General features: G+C 38.5%; 1 protein-coding gene across 1 annotated transcript in view; it reads left to right on the top strand.

The window, feature by feature from the left end:
* The window catches only part of LOC114896285 (trace amine-associated receptor 1), a 32,221-nt gene extending 9,424 nt beyond the window's left edge, over positions 1-22,797 (top strand). The window contains exon 2 of the mRNA XM_029224252.1: positions 21,366-22,797. Coding sequence (XP_029080085.1) covers positions 21,483-22,502 — 1,020 coding nt within the window. The 5' untranslated portion in view covers positions 21,366-21,482 and the 3' untranslated portion in view covers positions 22,503-22,797. The remainder of the gene's footprint in view (positions 1-21,365) is intronic.
* The last annotated feature ends 323 nt before the right edge of the window (positions 22,798-23,120 follow it).

The raw sequence follows: 23,120 nt of genomic DNA, 5'->3' as shown, positions 1-23,120 counted from the left end.
TATCTATTACTTTAGAGTTGTTATGGAAATAAACTAGAGATTTCACATAATGCCCTTAGTCCAGTGACTGATACAGGTTCAGTAAAGGTTGTTTCTCGTCCCTTTTCTTCCTTCTCTCCCTCTTACTCCTCCTTTTCCCCCCGCTTCCTCCCAGGTTTCCTCCTCTTCCTCCTCTTTCTTCTTCACCTCTCCTCTTGCCCCTCCTCTTCTTCCTTCTTATTTCCCTTTTTAAAAAATTATTACTGAGAGTAACCAAGCTTAGGCTGTGGCCACATGAGCAGTATGTTTCGGGCTTGTCTTCAAGAATTCCTAAGATGCAAGGGAAGGTCCAGAGCTGGACACGGTGGGAAATCCACTATCATAAATCATTGTCCTAGTTTATTCCTCCTCCCCTCTCCCCTGGGTGGGGGGGAAAGTGAGAAGGATGGATTTACTTCATACTGGGTCACTCCATTCTAGGGTCCTTAGGAGATAGGAGGAAGGATCCAGTATAAAAACCTACATCCTGGGCTTCCCTGGTGGCGCAATGGTTGAGAGTCCGCCTGCCGATGCAGGGGACACGGGTTCGTGCCCCGGTCCGGGAAGATCCCACATGCCGCGGAGCGGCTGGGCCCGTGAGCCATGGCCGCTGAGCCTGCGCGTCCGGAGCCTGTGCTCCGCAACGGGAGAGGCCACAACAGTGAGAGGCCCGCGTAAAAAAAAAAAAAACCTACATCCTACAAAAGTTTGCAGAAGGCTGTCCTCTATAGGTCCATATGAATATAATATCTGGGTCAGAGATTCAAGTTCAATAAGAAATTAAGACTCAAGTTGTAGTGTCTTATGGTCAGTTAAGAAAGAGAAAATATCCTTCCTAAAGTGTGTAAGCCGAATGCCTCATTACATTTCCATTCTTCTATTTGTCGTAGCCAAAGAATAGATATACAAACAATCCTCCAAAGATCCTCCCTATAACGTTCATGAAAATATTCAGAGTTAGTGGCATCAGGATGATTTTACTTATGAGCCAGTCTATTGTCTGAATGGAGTTTTAAGAGATTTATGAGACCTGCTAACATTTGGTCTATCCTCAGGGCTCTGAACTGATTACAATTTTTGAAGTACCACTTTGCTTTTCAGCCTCCACACTATTTGTGTGTGTGTGTGTGTGTGTGTGTGTGTGTGTGATGAACTGACTTTATTTTTTAACTCCAGTTTTATTGAGATATAATTGACATACAGCACTGTACAAATTTAAGGTGTACAACATAATGATTTGACTTACATACATTATGAAGTGATTTTCACAAGTTTAGTGAACATCCATCACCTCATATAGATACAAAATTAAAGAAACAGAAAAATTTTTTCTTGTGATAAGAACTCAGGATTTTCTCTCTTAATTTTCATATATAACATACAGCAATGTTAATTATATTTATCCTGTTGTACATTATATCCCAAGTACTTATTTATCTTATAACTGTAAGTTTATACCTTTTGACTACCTTCATCCAATTCCCCCTCGCCCCACTCTGGTAAACACAAATCTGTCGAGGGACTGAACAGAACCAAAAAGCTGACCTTTGCCAAGTAAAAGAGAAATCCTTCTGCCTGATTGTTTTTGAACGAGGACATTGGCTTTTTTCTGCCTTTGGATTCAAACTGCAGCATTGACTCTTCTTAGGTCCCGAGCCTGTCAGCCTTTGGACTGAAACTACACCATTGGTTCTCCTCCATCTCCAAATTGCCATCTCACCCTGCAGATCCTGAGACTTGTCGGTGCCCATAATCACGCGAGCCAATTCCCTATAATAAATCTCTCCATATATACATATACAACCTACTGGCTCTGTTTTTCTGGAGAACCCTGACTAATACATACATGTTCTCAAGGTAAACAATAACTAGTCCTCAAGAAAAAGGACCGACAGCACACCATTTGTCACACGTAGTTTATCCTAAATTCACTTGGTAGTTGGGCTGACCATCTGTGCTAATTGGCTTTATCCAAAGGAAATATAAATTCCTCTTTATGACAAAAGATAGTTTTGCATCCTAGGAGTGAAGTGTCTGCTGAGCTTAAGCTCCTACCAACCCACAGAAACTGGGAGCTAGGGGCATCATCTTCCTTAATAATTATATTTCAGAGATAGTTCCCAGGTCCTTGAGCAAGGCCCTCCTGGGTCGTAAAGCTAGCAAGAGCCAGCTTACTGAGCTTTTACAAAAGATTTACCTATATTTCAAAGAGACAGAGAAAGAACTTACACTTTTTTTCTTTTAAATAAATGCTCTAAGAAAAGAGAGAGAAGGAGTCTCTTCCCTTATTTTCAAAAAGGAGAATTAAGCCTTTTATTTTGAATTTGTATTTGCCCTTATAACTCCCTGAACTTTTCATCTCTTCACTAATATTCCATTTTCAGCTTCCTTTCACTGTCACATGTCTCAAAAAATTAATTGAACCCAGCTACTTCTATTTTTTCACTATGCACTATCTTTCTAGTGTCGTGAATCTAGCTTTCCTCTGCCCTCCTCCCCCTAGTCTACAATAATCCATTGACATTGCTTCAAAATCACTAAAGATGGCTTCTTTAACTTATGACCTTATTTTCAGTCCATTTCCTCACTCTTTCTTTCTCTCTCTCTCTCTCTTTTTATCCTCCACCACAGACAGCTTCAACTATTACCACCAAGTTGATGCCTTCCGAATCTATACCACAAGCTCCGACTGCTCTTGTGCTATAGGCGTGAATATTCATCTAATCTGCTAGAAATCTCAGACAGTCAACTGATCGGTAGTTTTTGAGCACCTACTATGTTCGAGGTCCTAAGGATATAGCAGTGAATAGAGCTCCCTGTCTTCCAGGAGCTCACGAATTCTACAGGAGTGCCCCAACCGAAGAGATCAGCAGAGAGCCTGCACATCCAGAGACATGGATCGTGTCTTCACTAACAGCCATTGGATGGTGGAACTGAAAATAGTCAATCTTTCATTTTATAATTAGGAAGTTGATGTTCACAGAAGTTTGGTCATGTGCCCATGTATAAAGTTATCAATAGAACTGGGAAGTGAGTATTTATCCTTTTATTTTTATTATCTTTTTTAAGTTTAATTTTGTTTATTTTTTTATACAGCAGGTTCTTATTAGTTACCCATTTTATACATATTAGTGTATATATGTCAATCCCAATTTCCCAGTTCATCACACCACCACCGCCCCCCTGCCACTGTCCCGCCTTTGTTTGTTTCCTGCATCTGTTTGTTTTCTGCATCTGTGTCTCAATTTCTGCCCTGCAAACTGGTTCATCTGTACCATTTTTCTAGATTCCACAGATATGCATTCATATAAGATATTTGTTTTTCTCTTTCTGACTTACTTCACTCTGTATGACAGTCTCTGGATCCATCCACATCTCTACAAATGACCAAATTTCATTCCTTTTTATGGCTAATATTCCATTGTAGATATGTACCACATCTTCTTTATCCATTCATCTGTTGATGGACACTTAGGTTGCTTCCATGTCCTGGCTATTGTAAATAGTGCTGCAAAGAACATTGGGGTGCATGTGTCTTTTTGAATTATGGTTTTCTCAGGATATATACCCAGTAGTGGGATTGCTGGATCATATGGTAATTCTATTTTTAGTTTTCTAAGGAACCTCCATACTGTTCTCCAGGGTGGCTGTATCAATTTACATTCCCACCAACAGTGCAAGAGGGTCCCCTTTTCTCCACACCCTCTCCAGCATTTGTTGTTTGTAGATTTTCTGATGATGCCCATTCTAACCGGTGTGAGGTGATACCTCATTGTAGTTTTGATTTGCATTTCTCTAATAATTAGTGATGTTGAGCAGCTTTTCATGTGGCTCTTGGCCATCTGTATGTCTTCTTTGGAGAAAGGTCTATTTAAGTCTTCTGCCCATTTTTTGATTGGGTTGTTTGTTTTTTTAATATTGAGCTGCATGAGCTGTTTATATATTTTGGAGATTAATCCTTTGTCCATTGATTCGTTTGCAAATATTGTCTCCCATTCTGAGGGTTGTCCTTTCGTCTTGTTTATGGTTTCCTTTGCTGTGCAAAATATTTTAAATTTCATTAGGTCCATTTTTGTTTATTTTGGTTTTTATTTCCATTACTCTAGGAGGTGGATCAAAAAAGATCTTGCTGTGATTTATGTCAAAGAGTGTTCTTCCTATGTTTTCCTCTAAGAGTTTTACAGTGTCCAGTCTTACATTTAGGTCTCTAATCCATTTTGAGTTTATTTTTGTGTATGGTGTTAGGGAGTGTTCTAATTTCATTCTTTTACAGGTAGCTGTCCAATTTTCCCAGCACCACTTATTGAAGAGACTGTCTTTTCTCCATTCTATCTCCTTGCCTCCTTTGTCACAGATTAGTTGACCATAGGTGCATGGGTTTACCTCTGGGCTTTCTATCCTGTTCCATTGATCTATATTTCTGGTTTTGTGCCAGTATATTGTCTTGCTTACTGTAGCTTTGTAGTATAGTCTGAAGTCCAGGAGCCTGATTCCTCCAGCTCCGTTTTTTTTCCCTCAAGACCACTTTGGCTATTTGGGGTCTTTTGTGTCTCCATACAAATTTTAAGATTTTTTGTTCTAGTTCTGTAAAAAATGCCATTGGTAATTTGATAGGGATTGCATTGAACCTGTAGATTACTTTGGGTAGTATAGTCATTTTCACAATATTGATTCTTCCAATCCAAGAACATGGTGTATCTCTCCGTCTGTTGGTATCATCTTTAATTTCTTTCATCAGTGTCTTATAGTTTTCTGCATATGGGTGTTTTTTCTCCCTAGGTAGGTTTATTCCTAGGTATTTTATTCCTTTTGTTGCAGTGGTAAATGGGAGTGTTTCCTAAATTTCTCTTTCAAATTTCTCATCATTAGTGTATAGGAATGCAAGAGATTTCTGTGCATTAATTTTGTGTCCTGCAACATTACCAGATTCATTGATTAGCTCTAGTAGTTTTCTGACGGCATCTTTAGGATTCTCAGTGTATAGTATCATGTCATCTGCAAACAGTGACAGTTTTACTTCTTCTTTTCGAATTTGGATTCCTTTTATTTCTTTTTCTTCTCTGAGTGCCATGGCTAGGACTTCCAAAACTATGTTGAATAATAGTGGTGAGGGCTTCCCTGGTGGCACAGTGGTTGAGAGTCCGCCTGCCGATGCAGGGGACATGGGTTCGTGCCCCGGTCTGGAAAGATCCCACATACCGTGGAGCGGCTGGCCCCGTGAGCCATGGCCGCTGAACCTGCGTATCCGGAGCCTGTGCTCCGCAACAGGAGAGGCCACAACAGTGAGAGGCCTGCGTACCGAAAAAAATAATAATGATAATAATAGTGGTGAGAGTGGACATCTTTGTCTTCTTCCTGATCTTAGAGGAAATGCTTTCAGTTTTTCACCATTGAGAATGATGTTTGCTGTGGGTTTGTCATATATGGCCTTTATTATGTTGAGGTAGGTTCCCTCTATGCCTACTTTCTGGAGAGTTTTTATCATAAATCGTTGTTGAATTTTGTCAAAAGGTTTTTCTGCATCTATTGAGATGATCATATGGTTTTTATTCTTCAATTTGTTAATATGGTGTATCACGTTGATTGATTTGCATATATTGAAGAATCCTTGCATCCCTGGGATAAATCCCACTTGATCATGGTGTATGATCCTTTTAATGTGCTGTTGGATTCTGTTTGCTAGTATTTCGTTGAGGATTTTTGCATCTATATTCATCAGTGATATTGGTCTGTAATTTTTTTGTTTGTTTGTTTGTAGTATCTTTGTCTGGTTTTGGTATCAGGGTGATGGTGGCCTCACAGAATGAGTTTGGGAGTGTTCCTTGCTCTGCAATTTTTGGAAGAGTTTGAGAAGGATGGGTGTTAGCTCTTCTCTAAATGTTTAATAGAATTCACCTCTGAAGCCATCTGGTCCTGGACTTTTGTTTGTTGGAAGATTTTTAATCCCAGTTTCAATTTCATTACTTGTGATTGGTCTGTTCATATTTTATATTTCTTCCTGGTTCAGTCTTGGAAGGTTATACCTTTCTAACAATTTGTCCATTTCTTCCAGGTTGTCCATTTTGTTGGCATAAAGTTGCTTGTAGTAGTCTCTTAGGATGCTTTGTATTTCTGTGGTGTGGTAACTTCTCCTTTTTCATTTCCAATTTTATTGATTTGAGTCCACTTCCTCTTTTTCTTGATGAGTCTCGCTAATGGTTTATCAATTTTGTTTACCTTCTCAAAGAACCAGCTTTTAGTTTTATTGATCTTTGCTATTGTTTTCTTTGTTTCTATTTCATTTATTTCTGATCTGATTTTTATGATTTCTTTCCTTCTATTAACTTTGGGTTTTGTTTGTTCTTGTTTCTCTAGTTCCTTTAGGTGTAAGGGTAGATTGTTTACTTGAGATGTTTGTTGTTTCTTGAGGTAGGATTGTATTGCTATAAACTTCCCTCTTAGAACTGCTTTTGCTTCATCCCATAGGTTTTGGATCGTCGTGTTTTCATTGTCATTTGTCTCAATGTATTTTTGGATTCCCTGTTTGATTTCTTCAGTGATCTCTTGGTTATTTAGTAACGTATTGTTTAGACTCCATGTGTTTGTGTTTTTTACGTTTTTTTCGCTGGAATTGATTTCTAATCTCATAGCGTTGTGGTCAGAAAAGATGCTTGATATAATTTCAATTTTCTTAAATTTACTGAGGCTTGATTTGTGACCTAAGATGTGATCTATCCTGGAGAATGTTCCATGCACAGTTGAGAAGAAAGTGTAATCTGCTGTTTCTGGATGGAACGTCCTATAAATATAAATTAAATCTATCTGGTCTATTGTGTCATTTAAAGCTTGTGTTTCCTTATTAATTTTCTGTTTGGATGATCTGTCCATTGGTGTGAGTGAGGTGTTAAAGTCCCCACTATTATTTTATTACTGTCGATTTCCTCTTTTTTAGCTGTTAGCTGTTGCCTTATGTATTGAGGTGCTCCTATGTTGTTTGCTTATATATATATTTTTTAAAAGAGATTAATCCATGAATTCAACAAATATTTCTTTCTTTATTTATTTTTAAAGGAAATGCTATTTCTTTATTTATTTATTTGGCTGTGTTGGGTCTTCATTTCTGTGCAAGGGCTTTCTTTAATTGCGGCAAGCAGAGGCCACTCTTCATCGTGGTGTGCAGACCTCTCACTGTTGCAGCCTCTCTTTTTGCAGAGCATAAGCTTCAGATGCACAGGCTCAGTAGTTGTGGCTCACGGGCCTATTTGCTCCATGGCATGTGGGATCTTCCCAGACTAGGACTCGAACCCGTGTCGCCTGCATTGGCAGGCAGATTCTCAACCACTGTGCCACCAGGGAAGCCCTGCATATATATTTATACTTGTTATAACTTCTTCTTGGATTGATCCCTTGATCATTATGTAGTTTCCTTCCTTGTCTCATAACATTCTTTATTTTAAAGTCTATTTTATCTGATATGAGTATTGCTACTCCAGCTTTCTTTTGATTTCCATTTGCATGGAATATCTCTTTCCACCCCCTCACTTTTAGCCTGTATGTGCCCGTAGGTCTGAAGTGGGTCTCTTGTAGACAGCATATATATGGGTCTTGTTTTTGTATCCATTCAGCAAGCCTGTGTCTTTTAGTTGGAGCATTTAATCCATTCCCGTTTAAGGTAATCATCGATATGTATGTTCCTAAGACCATTTTCTTAATTGTTTTGGGTTCATTTTTGTAGGTCGTTTTCTGCTCTTGTTTCCCCACTTAGGGAAGTTCCTTTAGCATTTATTGTAGAGCTGGTTTGGTGGTGCTGAATTCTGTTAGTTTTTGCTTGTCTGTAAAGCTTTTGATTTCTCCATCGAATCTGAATGAGATCCTTGCTGGGTAGAGTAATCTTGGTTGTAGGTTCTTCCCTTTCATCACTTTAAGTATATCATGCCGCTTCCTTCTGGCTTGTAGATTTTCTGCTGAGAAATCAGCTGTTAACTTTATGGGAGTTCCCTTGTATGTTATTTGTCGTTTTTCCCTTGCTGCTTTGAATAATTTTTCTTTGTCTTTAATTTTTGCCAATTTGATTACTATGTGTCTCGGCGTGTTTCCCCTTGGGTTTATCCTGTATGGGACTCTGTGCATTTCCTGGACTTGGGTGTCTATTTCCTTTCCCATGTTAGGGAAGTTTTCGAGTATAATCTCTTCAAATATTTTCTTGGGTCCTTTCTCTCTCTCTTCTCCTTCTGGGACCCCTATAATGCGAATGTTGTTTCGTTTAATGTTGTCCCAGATGTCTCTTAGGCTGTTTCATTTCTTTTCATTCTTTTTTCTTTATTCTGTTCCACAGCAGTGAATTCCACCATTCTGTCTTCCAGGTTACTTATCCGTTCTTCTGCCTCAGTTGTTCTGCTATTGATTCCTTCTAGTGTAGTTTTCATTTCAGTTATTGTATTGTTCATCTTTGTTTGTTCTTTAATTCTTCTAGGTCTTTGTTAAACATTTCTTATATCTTCTCGATCTTTGCCTCCATTATTTTTCCGAGGTCCTGGATCATCTTCACTATCATTCTGAATTCTTTTTCTGGAAGGCTGCCTATCTCCACTTCATTTAGTTGTTTTTCTGGGGTTTTATCTTGTTCCTTCATCTGGTACATAGCCCTCTGCCTTTTCATCTTGTCTATCTTTCTGTGAATGTGGTTTTTGTTCCACAGGCTGCAGGATTGTAGTTCTTCTTGTTTCTGCTGTCTGCCCTCTGGTGGATGAGGCTGTCTAAGAGGCTCGTGCAAGTTTCCTGATGGGGGGGACTGGTGGTGGGTAGAGCTGACTGTTGCTCTGGTGGGCAGAGCTCAGTAAACTTTATTCTGCTTGACTGTTGATGTCTGGGGCTGGGTTCCCTCCCTGTTAGTTGTCTGAGGCGCCTGAGGCGACCGAACACTGGAGCCTACCCAGGCTCTTTTTGGGGTCTAGTGGCAGACTCTGGGAGTCTCACGCCAAGTAGTACTTCCCAGAATTTCTGCTGCCAGTGTCCTTGTCTTCACGGTGAGACACAGCCACCCCCTACCTCTGCAGGAGACCCGCCAACACTAGCAGGTAGGTCTGGTGCAGTCTCCTATGGGGTCACTGCTCGTTCCCCTGGGTCCTGATGCTCACACAACTTTGTGTGTGCCCTCCAAGAGTGGAGTCTCTGTTTCCCCCAGTCTTGTCGAAGTCCCGCAATGAAATCCTGCTAGCCTTCAAAGTCTGATTCTCTAGGAATTCCTCCTCCCATTGCCAGACCCCCAGGTTGGGAAACCTGATGTGGGACTCAGAACCTTCACTCCAGTGGGTGGACTTCTGTGGTATAAGTGTTCTCAGTTTGTGAGTCACCCACCCAGCAGTTATGGGATTTGATTTTATTGTGATTGCGCCCCTCCTATCACCTCACTGTGGCTTCTCCTTTGTCTTTGGATGCAGGGTATCTTTTTTGGTGAGTTCCAGTGTCTTCCTGTCAATGACTGTTCAGCAGTTAGTTGTGATTCAGGTACTCTCACCAGAGGGTGTGAGAGCATGACCTACTCTGACATCTTGAACCAATCTCAGGCCTTCTATTATCTTTTATTTCTAGTCCTATCCCATGCCCATTATTTCAGGCAGTCTCTCTTTTCCTTGAAGTATCACTTTTTCTGGAAGAAGGCAATTTGAAGTTATTTTTTCTGCAAATATTAGTTAAGACAGTCTTAAAACTCATAAAAACTGAGGGTATCATTTTAACCCAGGATTTCTTAACCTTGGCACCATTGCCATTTTTCGTTAGATAACTGTTGTGGGGACTGTCCTGTGTGCACAGTTGGATGTTTAGTAGCATCCCTGGCCTCTACCCACAAGATGCTCATGGCACTCTTCCCACCCCCCTCCCCCAGTTGTAATAAATAATGTCTCCAGATATTGCCTAATGTCCCCTGGGGGCAGATCTTCCCCTCCACCATCATCAAGACCCACTGCTCAAGCCTATCTCAGTGGAGACACTCTCATCTCTCTTAAAGATCTTTTTTTTCATATCTAAGATATATGTGGATAGAGAGAAAGCAGTCATGTTACTGAGAATAATTCTCTCTACTTACTCCTTTTTCCCTTTACTCAGTTCATTTCATTACATTTTTCTTCTCTTCTTTAAGTGGTATGTGAGATTGTGATATCTTCAGTAACGAACTGCTACTGATGTCATAAAGCTTGTCTCTGGAGGCAGCGTAGAATCCTCTTGAAGAGCATGGCTTTGGTTGGATTTCTGGTTTTGCCATTCTTGGTAATATGATATTGGAAAAGCCACTGGATCTCTCTCAGATTCATCATAACCTGTAAAGTGGGAATAATGACACCTACTTCATTTGGTTATTGTGAGGGTTAAGTAAAAATATTACTTAAGCATTTAGCATAACTCCATTCATAATAAGTGCTCAAGTAGTACTATTCACATATAGTAGAAATAATTTTAGAGACATATTTTGAAAATCTCAACATACCCATAGAAACATGCCAGTCATAAAAATGATATTAAGCTATTCAAAATACAAATCGAGATGCTCAGTTTTGTTCCTTGCCAAGGCAACAAAAGGGATAAAGGAAAAATTAGCTTTCTGTTTGGACTGTGGGAATTAAGACAATTATTGCTATAATGGAAATCATATTACAGTATATGAGTACCAAATCAACATGTTCTACACCTTAAATTTACACAATGTTATATATCAGGTATATTTCAATAAAAAATTCAAAATAAATGCATTACAGAATGGCAAAAAAGTCATTTGCTAGCTTAAATATTTTTTAAGTGTGTGTGTGTTTGACAAAATGGAGAAACTTTACTTTGAACACTTGAAGTACACACTCAATACAATTCTGTTGATAAAAAGGATGCTGGAATAAGATAATAAAAATGTAAAACATGATCCTTACTGATTAAAGGACTTTAATTTTCCACTATGAAATTAGTTTATTAAGACTAAATAAAAAGATTTTGTACGTATTTGCCATTTTAAATTTAGTCTTTTTGCGAAATTTTCTGAGACCTTCTTTCTAGATTCAGCGTCTATGTGAAGTCTTTCCTGGGTACCACATGTGCTTTCAAGATCTCTCTTATGTGCTCCCATACACGGCCTTTATATTTCCGTTTAGCATTCTCTCTATTGTAATATGACCAACAGTTTGCATGTCTGTCTCACCATTAGCTATCTATTCCTGGCAGAAAGAATCATAATTATCTTTCTTCTCACAAGCCTAGCACTCAGTCATTGCTGGTTAAAGAAATTTTCAGGTGAAAAAAATAACTAGACCTAAAATGAAAAGATTGACTGGTGGTGAAGTTTAGTAATTAACACAAGTGGAGCTATAAGAGTTCCATATCAATGTAATACTTTGATTTTTAAAAATAATAAGTTTAATCAGTAAATCAATATCGTTCAATGAGCAAATGTGTGTTGAGTGTTTATGGTTTGCAGGCACTATTTTAGGTGATGGAGAGACAGTAGTGAACAAAGCAGATAAGATCTTTGATTTCCTGGAGCTTAATAAACTCCAATATGTGAGGCATTATGCTTTCTCAGTCATTCACAAAATGACAGGTATACACATGAGTCAGGCACACATTGAACTAATTTTTGGAAAGATGAATGATATTTTCTATGTACTGTTAATAAGAAGTGAACTTGGAATTATTTCTTGAACTGACCTTTAATATCTAGGAATTTCTGGAGATGGAGTTACATTTACTTTGTAAAAGGTCAACTTCACCTAGTATGGGGTAATTTTTATTTTATGCCTTCTTTGTTTGTGCTGTTGCAGTTTTTGTCAATGGCTGTTTAGATCACAGGTGGCCCATCGTGTGGTGTCAGTACTTCTCTGGTGTCAGTATTTCTCCAAGGCAAGAGAATGGGTAATAGATTTCAGTGGCTTCTTTCAGAAATAGAATTAACTCAGTTAGTTTTTCCCATGACAATGCTGTGTAACAAACCAGCCCAAAACTCAGTGGCTTAAGATAATAGCCACTTAAGTTCATGAATCTGTAGGGTCAGCTAGGGTGGCTCTGCCATATACTGCATATCTCAATGCCCTAGTCTGCTCTGCATGCCTCTCAGCCTCCCTGGACAAGTGGACTTCTCCAGGGCGTGTTCTCCTCATGGGGATGGCACAGAGGACATTCACAAACACTTGAGCCCTCCTGACAACTAGGCTGGAACTGGCACACTTTTATTTCTGTCTACACTCTTTTGGCCCAAACAAGCCAAGTGGCAAAGCTCGGGCTCAAAGGACAGGGGAGTACCTTCCACTCCCAGTGAAGCAAAGACAAAGGCATAGATGCTAGGAGAGTAAGAATTGGAACTGATAATCAATCTGTCATAATGATCCTATGATTTCCTTTGGCAGAATAACAGAGAGATAGAAATAGATGAGAAACTACACTTGTTCAGCTATTTATTTTGCTATACTGAAGGCACTTGTCTAAAAAGAGGGTCATTTTGGAAGTTTTATATATAGGAATTTAAAAATTGGTGGGCTAAATATGTGTGATCATATAATCTCTAAAGTCATGTTTTTCTAATTGTGATTAGTAACATTATTGAGGTGGGAACCCTACTCATTTGAAAAAAATGAAATAGAATAAAATAGAGAGTGTTAGTGAATTGAATGAGCTAAGGATATTTTTAATGAAAACATTTGCTTCTGTTACAAATGTGTACTTACATGTGTGTTGAGTCTTTATCTAAAATGCATTTTTTTCCTATCGTGGTTAAAAAATTTTGAAAGCCACTGCCTTAAATTATTTTCTAACTATAAGATGTTATTGGGTTTAAATACAGTCTGATTTTTAAAAATATTCCTTTGTCAGGTACAAGTCATCTATTTTGGAAGTGAGGTGGGTTTTTTGGTTTTTTTTTTTTAGTGCTATTATCTGCATTGTACAGATGTCTAATACAGGAGTACTTTTTTTCAAATCAATCAACAATTAAGGCAGTTTTAATGGACATGTGGTTTCATTTATATGCTGTTAACACCCATGACTGTGGCTCCTGGTGGCTCACGCTTGAGACTATTTTTAAAGTAATGGTAATATTTACCTTCTCTAGTTTGCTCACTGCTAGCTTCCTGATGCTGGTTTAGAGTAAAAGCACCTTCCACTTATCTTTCTCAATAGTATACTGTTACCTTGTTTCAGAAAGATTTATTATCAGCTTATCTTTTTCAGATTTTAATATCTGCGTCATTCTGTCTGCGTTAACTGCGGTCTACCATAGAGCCGCAGTGGCTCCACCTGCAGCAGGTGTACGGGAGACACGTGCAGACAGCTTCCTCCCAAAGGTTGTGTTTCTGCTCATCCACTCGCTCTGTAACCCTTTCCTGAAAAGGTAGGTCTGAAGGCGATGAACGGCCTCGCCAAATCACACAGACTAGCCTGGAGGCCCAGGTAATCTTTTACAGGGAGAGTGCTCAAGAGAATAAGACTTATCAATGGTTTCGTACTTATTCATACATTAAAATTTAGGATTATTTATTGGGAAGATTCACAAGGCTTCTGTCATATTAGTAGGAAAGGATAAAAAGAGTTACATATTTTTAAATAGCTTGCCTTACATGTGCTTTTAAAAATATTTCACTTTTATTAAAAATTCACCTGTGTGAAGCTAGAAAATTTGAAAAGTTGAAACATGATTTTTAAAAATCTCCTTTCCTTGTAAATGAAGAAGGAAATTCCATGTTGTGTTTGTTGGCTGGTTTTAATATAATAGAGGAGTCTTCATGGAGATTTTTCAGGTTTTAAAATTAAACTGTATCTTATTGTTCCTATATACTAAACTACAGAACTAAAATCTTACTTGCACAAATATTATTTGGTGGGAAAAATCCTGGCACATTTCTGAATGACTTCCTGCTTTAATGTGTGTGCCTCTGTGTGTGTGTAGGTGTGTGTGTAGGTGTGTGTGTCCCTGTACATGGTATTTTAAAACACTGCAATTTTTTTCCTTTACTTGACAGGATCTGATTGACATCTTTCTATGTCTTATAAAAAGAACCAACTCTTCCAATTTGACATCTTGTTGAACATATATCTACTGAGGTTCATGATATAAGTTCAGACAATTTTACTTAAGGTCTGATATAAGTTCAGACAATTTTACTTTTTACTTTTGTTGCTGTAATGAAAATCATTGCACCAAACATTTGCTAGATCAAACAATTTGGCATCTTGAACTTCAAAAAATACAGCTGGAGAATTTTTCCAAAATTAAATTATTAGTTATGCATCTTACAATCTGGTCAAGAAGATTAACTCGCCAGCTATTCACCAGTGCTGTTAACAACTAGGGGTTATTGACATAGTTGAAAAACTTTTTTTAATTTAATTTAATTTTTTTTTATACAGAAGGTTCTTACTAGTTATCTATTTTATACACAGTTGAAAATTTAAATTCCAGGTTAATATTATGTGTTTTCTTGAAATTTGTTTTTTCCATTTCAGAAATCCTTTTTTAACAGTATTGTATTGCGTCATATTATCATAATTCTTTTTGATATAAACTAAATCCCAATTTAGATAATATTACTCACTATTGTTGCTCTTACTCTTAATCTTTTGCTATTTAGAAATTTTTGTTTTGATTTAATTTTTATATTGTTAGAATATGCTCTAGAGACTTTCAGAAGGTGGTCATAGACATATATTTGCTGTCCTTTTTCTGCCTTCATATGATTACTATTTTGGCTGAATATAGGATTGTTGAGTTGCCATCCTATTTCCTTAATAGTTTCTAAGCTCATTCCACTGCCCTCTGGCTTCCAAAATTACAGATGAGAATCCCTGTGTTAGACTGATCCTCCTTTTCTTATTTTTTAAAAACAGCATTATTGAGTTATAATTGATATTCAAAGAACTGCACATAATTTATGTGTACAATTTGATGAGTTTGGACTTACCAAAACACCTGTGATACCATCACCGCAATCAAGGAACTTCTATCTGAATGCCTATAATATTTTTCCTTTATCTTTGGAATCAGATCCATGCTATGCGTATGTGCCTTAATTTTTATTGGCCCCAGGGAGCACAGAATTGAGCTAATGAACCCCTCAGTTTATTTGTTCATTCATTCAATCCTTTATTCATTTTCGTGTTCATTTCATGCTCATTTTGTGCTCATTTTCCAGGCCCTGGGGCCATAGCAGTAATAAAGCTGTCTATTCCCTTACGACACACTATTTCTGTTTGTTCCATTTCATCTTATTTTTTGTTCACCCTTCACCCCCCTCCTCCCTCTGCCCATAGTGACAGTCTAGAGTATATCTTTTTTATATTGATTTAAATATACATGTAGTCTTCAAACAGCCTCGCGATGGTTCTTATACCTTCCCTCAACACACCCTTAACGTTCCCCTTGGATGTTTATTTATTTGATAAACACTATGTACAAGATACTATTATAAGCACTTTGCAAATATTAACTTATTTCAGCCTCATAGAAGCCCAGGAAATAGATTGTTTTTCCACATTATCGAACTACGGCCCCAAGAGGTTGGGTAGAATGTCCAAGGCCACAGAACTAGTGAATGGCCCACCCCAGACTTAAACAAAGGCAGCTAGGTACTAAAGGCCATGCTATTCAGCACACAGCCCCAGCCTCCAAGTTCAAAACTGAACACTTGACTTCCTCCTGCTTCTTACGCTCCTCTAACCGCCATCTTCCCATCTCAGTAAATGGGACCTCCACCCTTCAAGCTGCCCAGACCAGAAGCCTTGCTATTTCCCTTGATAACTTTCTCCCAACGCATATTCAGTCTATCTGTAAATCCTGCCTGCTGTACTTTCAGAACATATCCAAACTTGACCACTGCCCTTCTCTAAACCACCATCTTCTTTCACCAGGTTATTTTAGCGGCTTCCTAATCATCTCACTTTGTCCTTGCCCTCTGCCCCTGTTCTCGACACAGCAGCCAGAGTGAATCTGTTGCAATCTGTCAGAGCATGTTACTGGATTCCAAACCCTCCAATGTTTTCCTTTCTCACTCAAAGGCAAAGCTGAAATTCTTACTGTGGGCCCTATTCAATGTAGCCCTGTGCAGCTTCTCTGGCCTCTCCATTGATTTTTCTCTGCTTTCATTGCTCTGCTCCAACCACATTGACATCTGCTATTTTGCAAACATACTAGGCATGCTCCCACCTCAGGGCCTTTGCACTTGCTGACCCCTCTACCTGGATTGGTCTTCTCCCAGATAAACAGTTGTTTATTCTTAGTTTCCTTTAAGGTATCAAGTGGCCTCTGCCTTGAACTCCCCAGGAAATTAACTGCTCCACATTTTCTGTTTGGGGACTACTTTTGTATGTCTATTTAGCTTGTGCATTCGGGTAAGGACATACAAGTACCTATACCTGGTGGAAGGTTCTACATTATTGCAACTCCAGGCCATTCTGCTGGCATTTCCTTGAAGGGCTTCCCGTTTCCTCGTGGTAAGGGGCAGGAGGTCTTGACTTCTCTGTAAAACCGCTTGGGAACTCAGGTGACATTCTCCTGTAAGGGTTGGGCATGCTGCGGAATTCCTCATCTAAGCCTATACACCTTCTGCCTCTCCCAGGCTCTATTCCCCTGGACCCCAGTGATTGCAGCTGGGTTTTTAAAAGGCTATGACTTTCCTCTCCTGACTCTATGATTGCCTTTTTCAAAGGACACTGTGGACCTCCTTTCCTTTTGCTTTATAATGAATTCTCACACCTGGTTGTAAACAGAATAATCTTCTCCTCTGTCAACATCTTCTATTGAACATACTCTCCACACCTTCCACAGAATTCGTTCACATTCTTTACGTTTTATGAAAGAGTAGTGAGGAGGGAAACAATTCACCCCTTCTTGGCTTAGAAGCTATATGTTAAGTCAAGACACTAAAAGTAAATCAAAAAGGAAGGGGAAAAAAGGAGGAGAAGCCAGGAAACCAGTTGGGAGGCTACTAATTTGACAGTGGTTAGTGATAAGTTTATGGCTATGGTACCAATGATGAGAAATGGTCTGATTCTGGACATACTTTCAATGAAGAGTCAAGGTATTTACTGAAGGTTGGCTATATTGTTGAGTGTGAGAGAGAGAAGTAAAGAATTACTTCAGTGTTTGGGACTGAAGATTTTCAAGAATGGAGTTGCCATTTCTAGACGTTAGGGAGGAAGAGGAGTTTAACACATATTATGGGGGAGATTAGAGACTTGGCTTTAGACATGATAAGTGGTGATATTCTCCAGGCAGCAGGAAATTTTAGTTCAGAGTTCAGGGGGGAAGTTAAGGCTGGAGATATTCATTTGAGACTCTTTTTTAAAGTCATGAGACTATAAGAAATAACCTAGGGAGAAGCTGTAAATAGAGAAGAGAACCCAGGACTAGCCTTAGGGCCGGTGACTTGAGGAAGAACCAGTGATGAGACTATAAAGAAGAGCTAGTGAGTTAACAGAGCTCCAAGAGGGAGGTGAGTTGGAGCCAAGGAAGAAGTTGTTTCAAGAAGTAACTGAGGGGTCATCAAGATGAAGACTGAGAGTTTACCATTGGGTTTAGTAATATAGAACAATATGGTTAAGATTGTTTTGGTGAAGTGTTAATGACAAAAGTCTCATTAGAGTGGATTCAAAAGGTTAGGAAGAGAATAACTGAAGACAAGGAGTCTACATGACTCTTTCAAAGATGTTTTCTTTTTTCATAAAGGGGAGAAATAAGGTGATAATTGAAAGATGTGGGTTTAAAATAATTCTTTTTAAGATGGAATATTACTACATTTTTTGAACACTAGAGTTAATTATTTAGAAGAGAACTCCTGAAGATTCAGGGGATAGAGGAGAATTGGAGGGTATATTCTTGAACAGGCATGAAAGGGTGCCTATAGGACACATATGAAGGGGCGGCTCTGATGGGAGATGGTTAGTTCATTTGTAGTAATAAGAGGGAAGGTTGAGTATATGAACAGATGTAAGCTGGTGTAGGGGTAGAGGTGGGAATATGGACATTCTCTTCTGATTGCATCTATTTTCTCAGTGAAACAAGATACAAGGTCATTAACTGAGAATGAGGATGAGGAAAGTATTTGAGATTGAAGGAAGGAGGTGGTATGAAATAGTCATCTCAAAGAGTGGGAGAATGAATATAATAGGGAACTGGGTAGGATTCTTCAGCAGTTCGAATGGTTCATACCTGTCATGAATTTAATCTGAGGTCGATTGTGTGTTTTTCTCCATCATGTTCAGTTGCACATGTGTAGTACAGTAAGAGGCAAACTCGATTTAACAAGGGGTCAAGTTTAGCCAGAAAAGTGTATTAATGGGAGAGAGTTTAAAATAATGTTAAAAAAATTTGGAATCTACACTAGGTAAAGAGGTGAGTGTAAGTAAATTAGGAACAGTGAAAAGGTGATAAGATAAGTGAATTATGGGCTTCAAGCAGGTTGAACAAGTGTTGGAAGTAGAGCATTAGTGGCATGGCCTGGGAAGACAAAGGGTGGAACTTGAAATTAATCATTTGGAATGGCTTCATTATCGATAATGGCAGATTCTGGGGATGGCTATGAAAGTGTGAGATAATATGGAGTGGAGGACATGCTTGTTGGAAGACAGAGGGTTAAAGAGCTGAAAGTCCATTATTGGATCATTTATGTGGACAAGAAAATTATCAAGAATTTTGTCAGGAGTAGCCTTGGAGAAAGTGACGGTAGACTAGGAGTTAACATCTTCAAGACAGAGAGACATGACTTGGAAGTCTGAGGTCTGCAGCAAGAAGAGGTATAGTTTGAACACAGAACTTCAGAGTTTGCAAGGGGTGGAGGTTAGGAAGGAAAGACGGAAAAGTATCCGCAATGTCAATGAGTACAAGAGGATGCTTAGTTTTCCTCTAGGTCCTGTAATATAAAGGGTAGCTAGGGATACAGGTGAGAAAACAGCTGCCTTTGACAAGTCTGTAGGGGATGAGATATCCTCAGGGGAAAGATGGTTTTAGTTAGAACAAAGAGAGGGAAGCATTTAATAAAGAGCTTGAGGAAGTAGGGTGATGACCATGAGTTCTGGAGGGCACACTTGGAATGGTTTTGGGGAGGGCGGGTAACGGGTAGGTAGATTGGGAGATGGGTTCACATTAGGAATTGTATAGAAAAGTTTGGGATTGAGAGTCTGAACCATTAGAGATGGGTGGTTGAAGGAGCCAGAGACAAAGGGCATGGTGAACTTAGTGCTGATGGCCCATTATTGGGAAGTTGGGGCCACTCAACCAGTGAGTTCCTGTCCTGCTAGACAGATCTACTTTAAACTATAATGCTTACCAATATATTTTTAAATCGTACGTCATTTTCAAACATTAGGTGATTAGATCATTTGCACAGAACTGTTTGCTTAGCTAGGTAATTAAAGAGAGATTTATTAACTTTCCTTATTACTACTGTATGTTCAACTTGGTAATTTTTATTTTATTTTATTTTATTTTTGCGGTACGCGGGCCTTTCACTGTTGTGGCCTCTCCCGTTGCGGAGCACAGGCTCCGGACGCGCAGGCTCAGCGGCCACGGCTCACGGGCCTAGCCGCTCCGCGGCATGTGGGATCTTCCCAGACCCGGGCATGAACCCGTGTCCCCTGCATAGGCAGGCGGTCTCTCAACCACTGCGCCACCAGGGAAGCCCCAACTTGGTAATTTTTACATACAGAGAGTAATCATTTCTAGCTAGCTAAAATTTTAGAGCTGGAAGAAAAGAAACAAAAACACTATTATGTTTTTAGGTAAGCACTCAACTCAATATCATCATAGGGCATTTATTTAAACAAGTCAATCTTTTTAAAAATAAATTATAACAAAAATTACTTGCACAAAAATTATGTGTAATGTTCTTAAAGTTGGTCAGACAACTTACTCTTCTGAAATGTCATTGGTATTATCAATAATTTCCCAGATACCATGCTTCAGGCTCTATTCTCTAAAACCAGGATGTTACCATTATGAGGAGGAAGCCATTTGGTTTTTATCTGGGAATGAAGAACATGGCATACAAAGTTGTCAGATGACTTTTTCATCATCTATGAAGGTAGTCTTCTAAAACTGAACAACAAGTTTTTTTCCCCTTTTCATCATCCCTTACTTATTTTTGGACCCTAGTTCCTGCTGAGTAAAGCTAGTCAATGTGATATCAGGTAGGAATGTTTTCTTGACTGGTAGTAATTATTAGCAAACAGTTCTAAACACTGATTACAAGTGTGTTGCTTGGTTCCTTTAATGTCAACAGCAAAAGTAAGAGAAAGAAGAAAAGGGGGGAAATAGAAAAAAAAAAAAGTCCGAGTAGAAGATTTATAACTCTAAATGATAGTTTAGTTGAGTGAACACAAATTTCATAGTAAAAACTCCATCGTTCTTTTAGCAAAATTTTAATTGTAATTCAAATATTACAGAGCTCAGATAATATAAATAGATTTCGTCTGCAATTTGTTCTGTCATAAAGTGGGTCTGGGTGTTTATTGAAATAAATCTTACAGATGTACTTGATATGAATATGTTTCCTCCTGAGAAGAGAAGGCAGAAAGGGATTAGGGGGAGAGATACTTCAAATTTACTAAAATATGCATTTTAGTTCCTAAATATCTTATTCCTCCAATTCTAGTTTTGGATAAGTTTCGATTTCTATGTGGTCTTGACCTAAACTGTCAGCCCAGAGGGAATAAGAGCCAAAGAGGAGGGTGGACTCCTGGAATGCTAAGACTTGTTGTTATTTTCCAGCATTTTCACAAATAGTGACAGGTTGTTCATTGACAGCCAGAATTTACATTCTTCCTCCAAACTCTCTCTCTCCCCCTCTTTTTATATTTATAATACATAATTATATAATGTATTATATATTACACATAATATGTATTGTACGTGTATTGAAAAATGTACTGCAAATTCGAGAATTTAGCTGAGTATTACAGAATTACAGAATCATATATTTCAAACGAATAATTCAACTTTGCATTTCCAGCACAGTGAGCAGCATCAAGTAGATGTTAAAAATAATTGCAGGTGGCGCAGTGGTTGAGAGTCCGCCTGCCGATGCAGGGGACACGGGTTCGTGCCCCGGTCCAGGAAGATCCCACATGCCGTGGAGCGGCTGGGCCCGTGAGCCATGGCCGCTGGGCCTGCGCGTCTGGAGTCTGTGCTCCGCAACGGGAGAGGCCACAACAGTGAGAGGCCCGTGTACCACAAAAATATATATATATGTAATAATAATAATTGTAGAACTGAACTACTGAACTAAACTTGGAAATAAAAGCTCTTTCCAAAATAATCATTTTTCAGCAAGAAGTAATAGGTAAATGTGTTAAAAGTGAGAAGAATCAAATCGCTGATGATTTCCTTTTTTTTATCCTCCCAGGTTTCTGGGATACATATATGGAAATAAAAGAAGGAACTCTAACCTGATCATGGATTTCGAAGAAAGACTCCTCAACACACAAAGGAAAAGATAATAACTAGTGCATAGCCCTCAGGAATGATGTCCTTTTGCCACAATATAATTAATATCTCCTGTGTGAAAAGCAGCTGGTCAAATGACGTCCGTGCTTCCCTGTACAGTTTAATGGTGCTCATAATTCTAACCACAGTGGTTGGCAATCTAATAGTTATTATTTCTATATCACACTTCAAGCAACTTCATACCCCAACTAATTGGCTCATTCATTCCATGGCCACTGTGGACTTTCTGCTGGGGTGTCTGGTCATGCCTTATAGTATGGTGAGATCTGTTGAGCACTGCTGGTATTTTGGAGAAGTCTTCTGTAAAATTCACACCAGCACTGATATTATGCTGAGCTCAGCATCAATTTTTCATTTGTCCTTCATTTCCATTGACCGCTACTATGCTGTGTGTGACCCATTGAGATACAAAACTAAGATCAACATCTTGGTTATTTTTGTGATGATCTTCATTAGTTGGAGTATTCCTGCTCTTTTTGCATTTGGAATGATCTTTCTGGAGCTAAACTTCAAAGGAGCTGAAGAGATGTATTACAAACACATTCACTGCATAGGGAGTTGCTCTGTCTTCTTCAGCAAAACATCTGGGGTTCTGGCCTTTCTGACTTCTTTCTATATACCTGGCTCTATTATGATATGCATCTATTGTAGAATATATTTCATAGCGAAAGGGCAGGCAAGATCAATTCATGATGCAAATCAGAAATTTCGAATTGGGTTGGAAGAGAAAAATGGAATTTCACGAAGCAAAGAAAGGAAAGCTACGAAGACTTTAGGGACTGTGATGGGAGTTTTCTTCACATGCTGGTGTCCTTTCTTTGTCTGCACAGTCATGGATCCTTTCCTGGACTATACTATTCCACCCATCCTGAACGATGCATTTATTTGGTTTGGCTACTTGAATTCCACTTTAAATCCAATGGTTTATGCATTTTTCTATCCCTGGTTCAGAAGAGCACTGAAGATGATTCTATTTGGTAAAATTTTCCAAAAAGATTCATCTAGATGTAAATTATTTTTAGAATTAAATCCATAGAATTATTAGACTTTACTGTTTGGCCAACAGTTGGTGATCATATTTATGAACACAACATAATATCAACCACATGCACCAGCTACAGGGGCTTTTATCAAGTATTAGGGTCAAAGATTGTGTAGTTAGATATGATGCTTATATCTTGCTTCCTATTTGCCATTCTTATTATACATATTGAAGCTTTACAAGCCCAGAATTTAGGGACTTGTATTTTAAAGAACTTCTCCTGACCTTACATGAACTGCCATGAAATTGACAGTGGTACCTTACTCAGTTGTTCAGTGGTGGAAACTAAGAGGCTACATTTGGGGATGCAAATTAGAAGAGATTTGTCATTCCTTTGCTTGAATATATATGCCTTTTTGTAAAATCAACTGAAAGTACACATTAAATGTTACTATTAAGTAATTGTTTACACATAATTTGCTATTTATCATTAATTCTTATTTATATATTCTAATTCTTAAATCTCAATTTTTATATTTTAAAAATATGTTTTTTTCTGATTTTCATACTTGTAGGAAATTTAGAAAATAAAGTAAAAAATAAAAATAATATATCACATAGAAACAAAATGAAATTAAAATATCACTCAGAGCTCACTTCCTGAAAGAACCA

The sequence above is a fragment of the Monodon monoceros genome, unplaced genomic scaffold, assembly GCF_005190385.1.
Source record: "Monodon monoceros isolate NGI ecotype Baffin Bay Population unplaced genomic scaffold, NGI_Narwhal_1 Super_Scaffold_15, whole genome shotgun sequence".
Taxonomy (NCBI): domain Eukaryota; kingdom Metazoa; phylum Chordata; class Mammalia; order Artiodactyla; family Monodontidae; genus Monodon; species Monodon monoceros.
The sequence above is the reverse complement of the archived record's forward strand: the minus strand, read 5'-3'. Positions and strand labels throughout refer to the sequence as shown.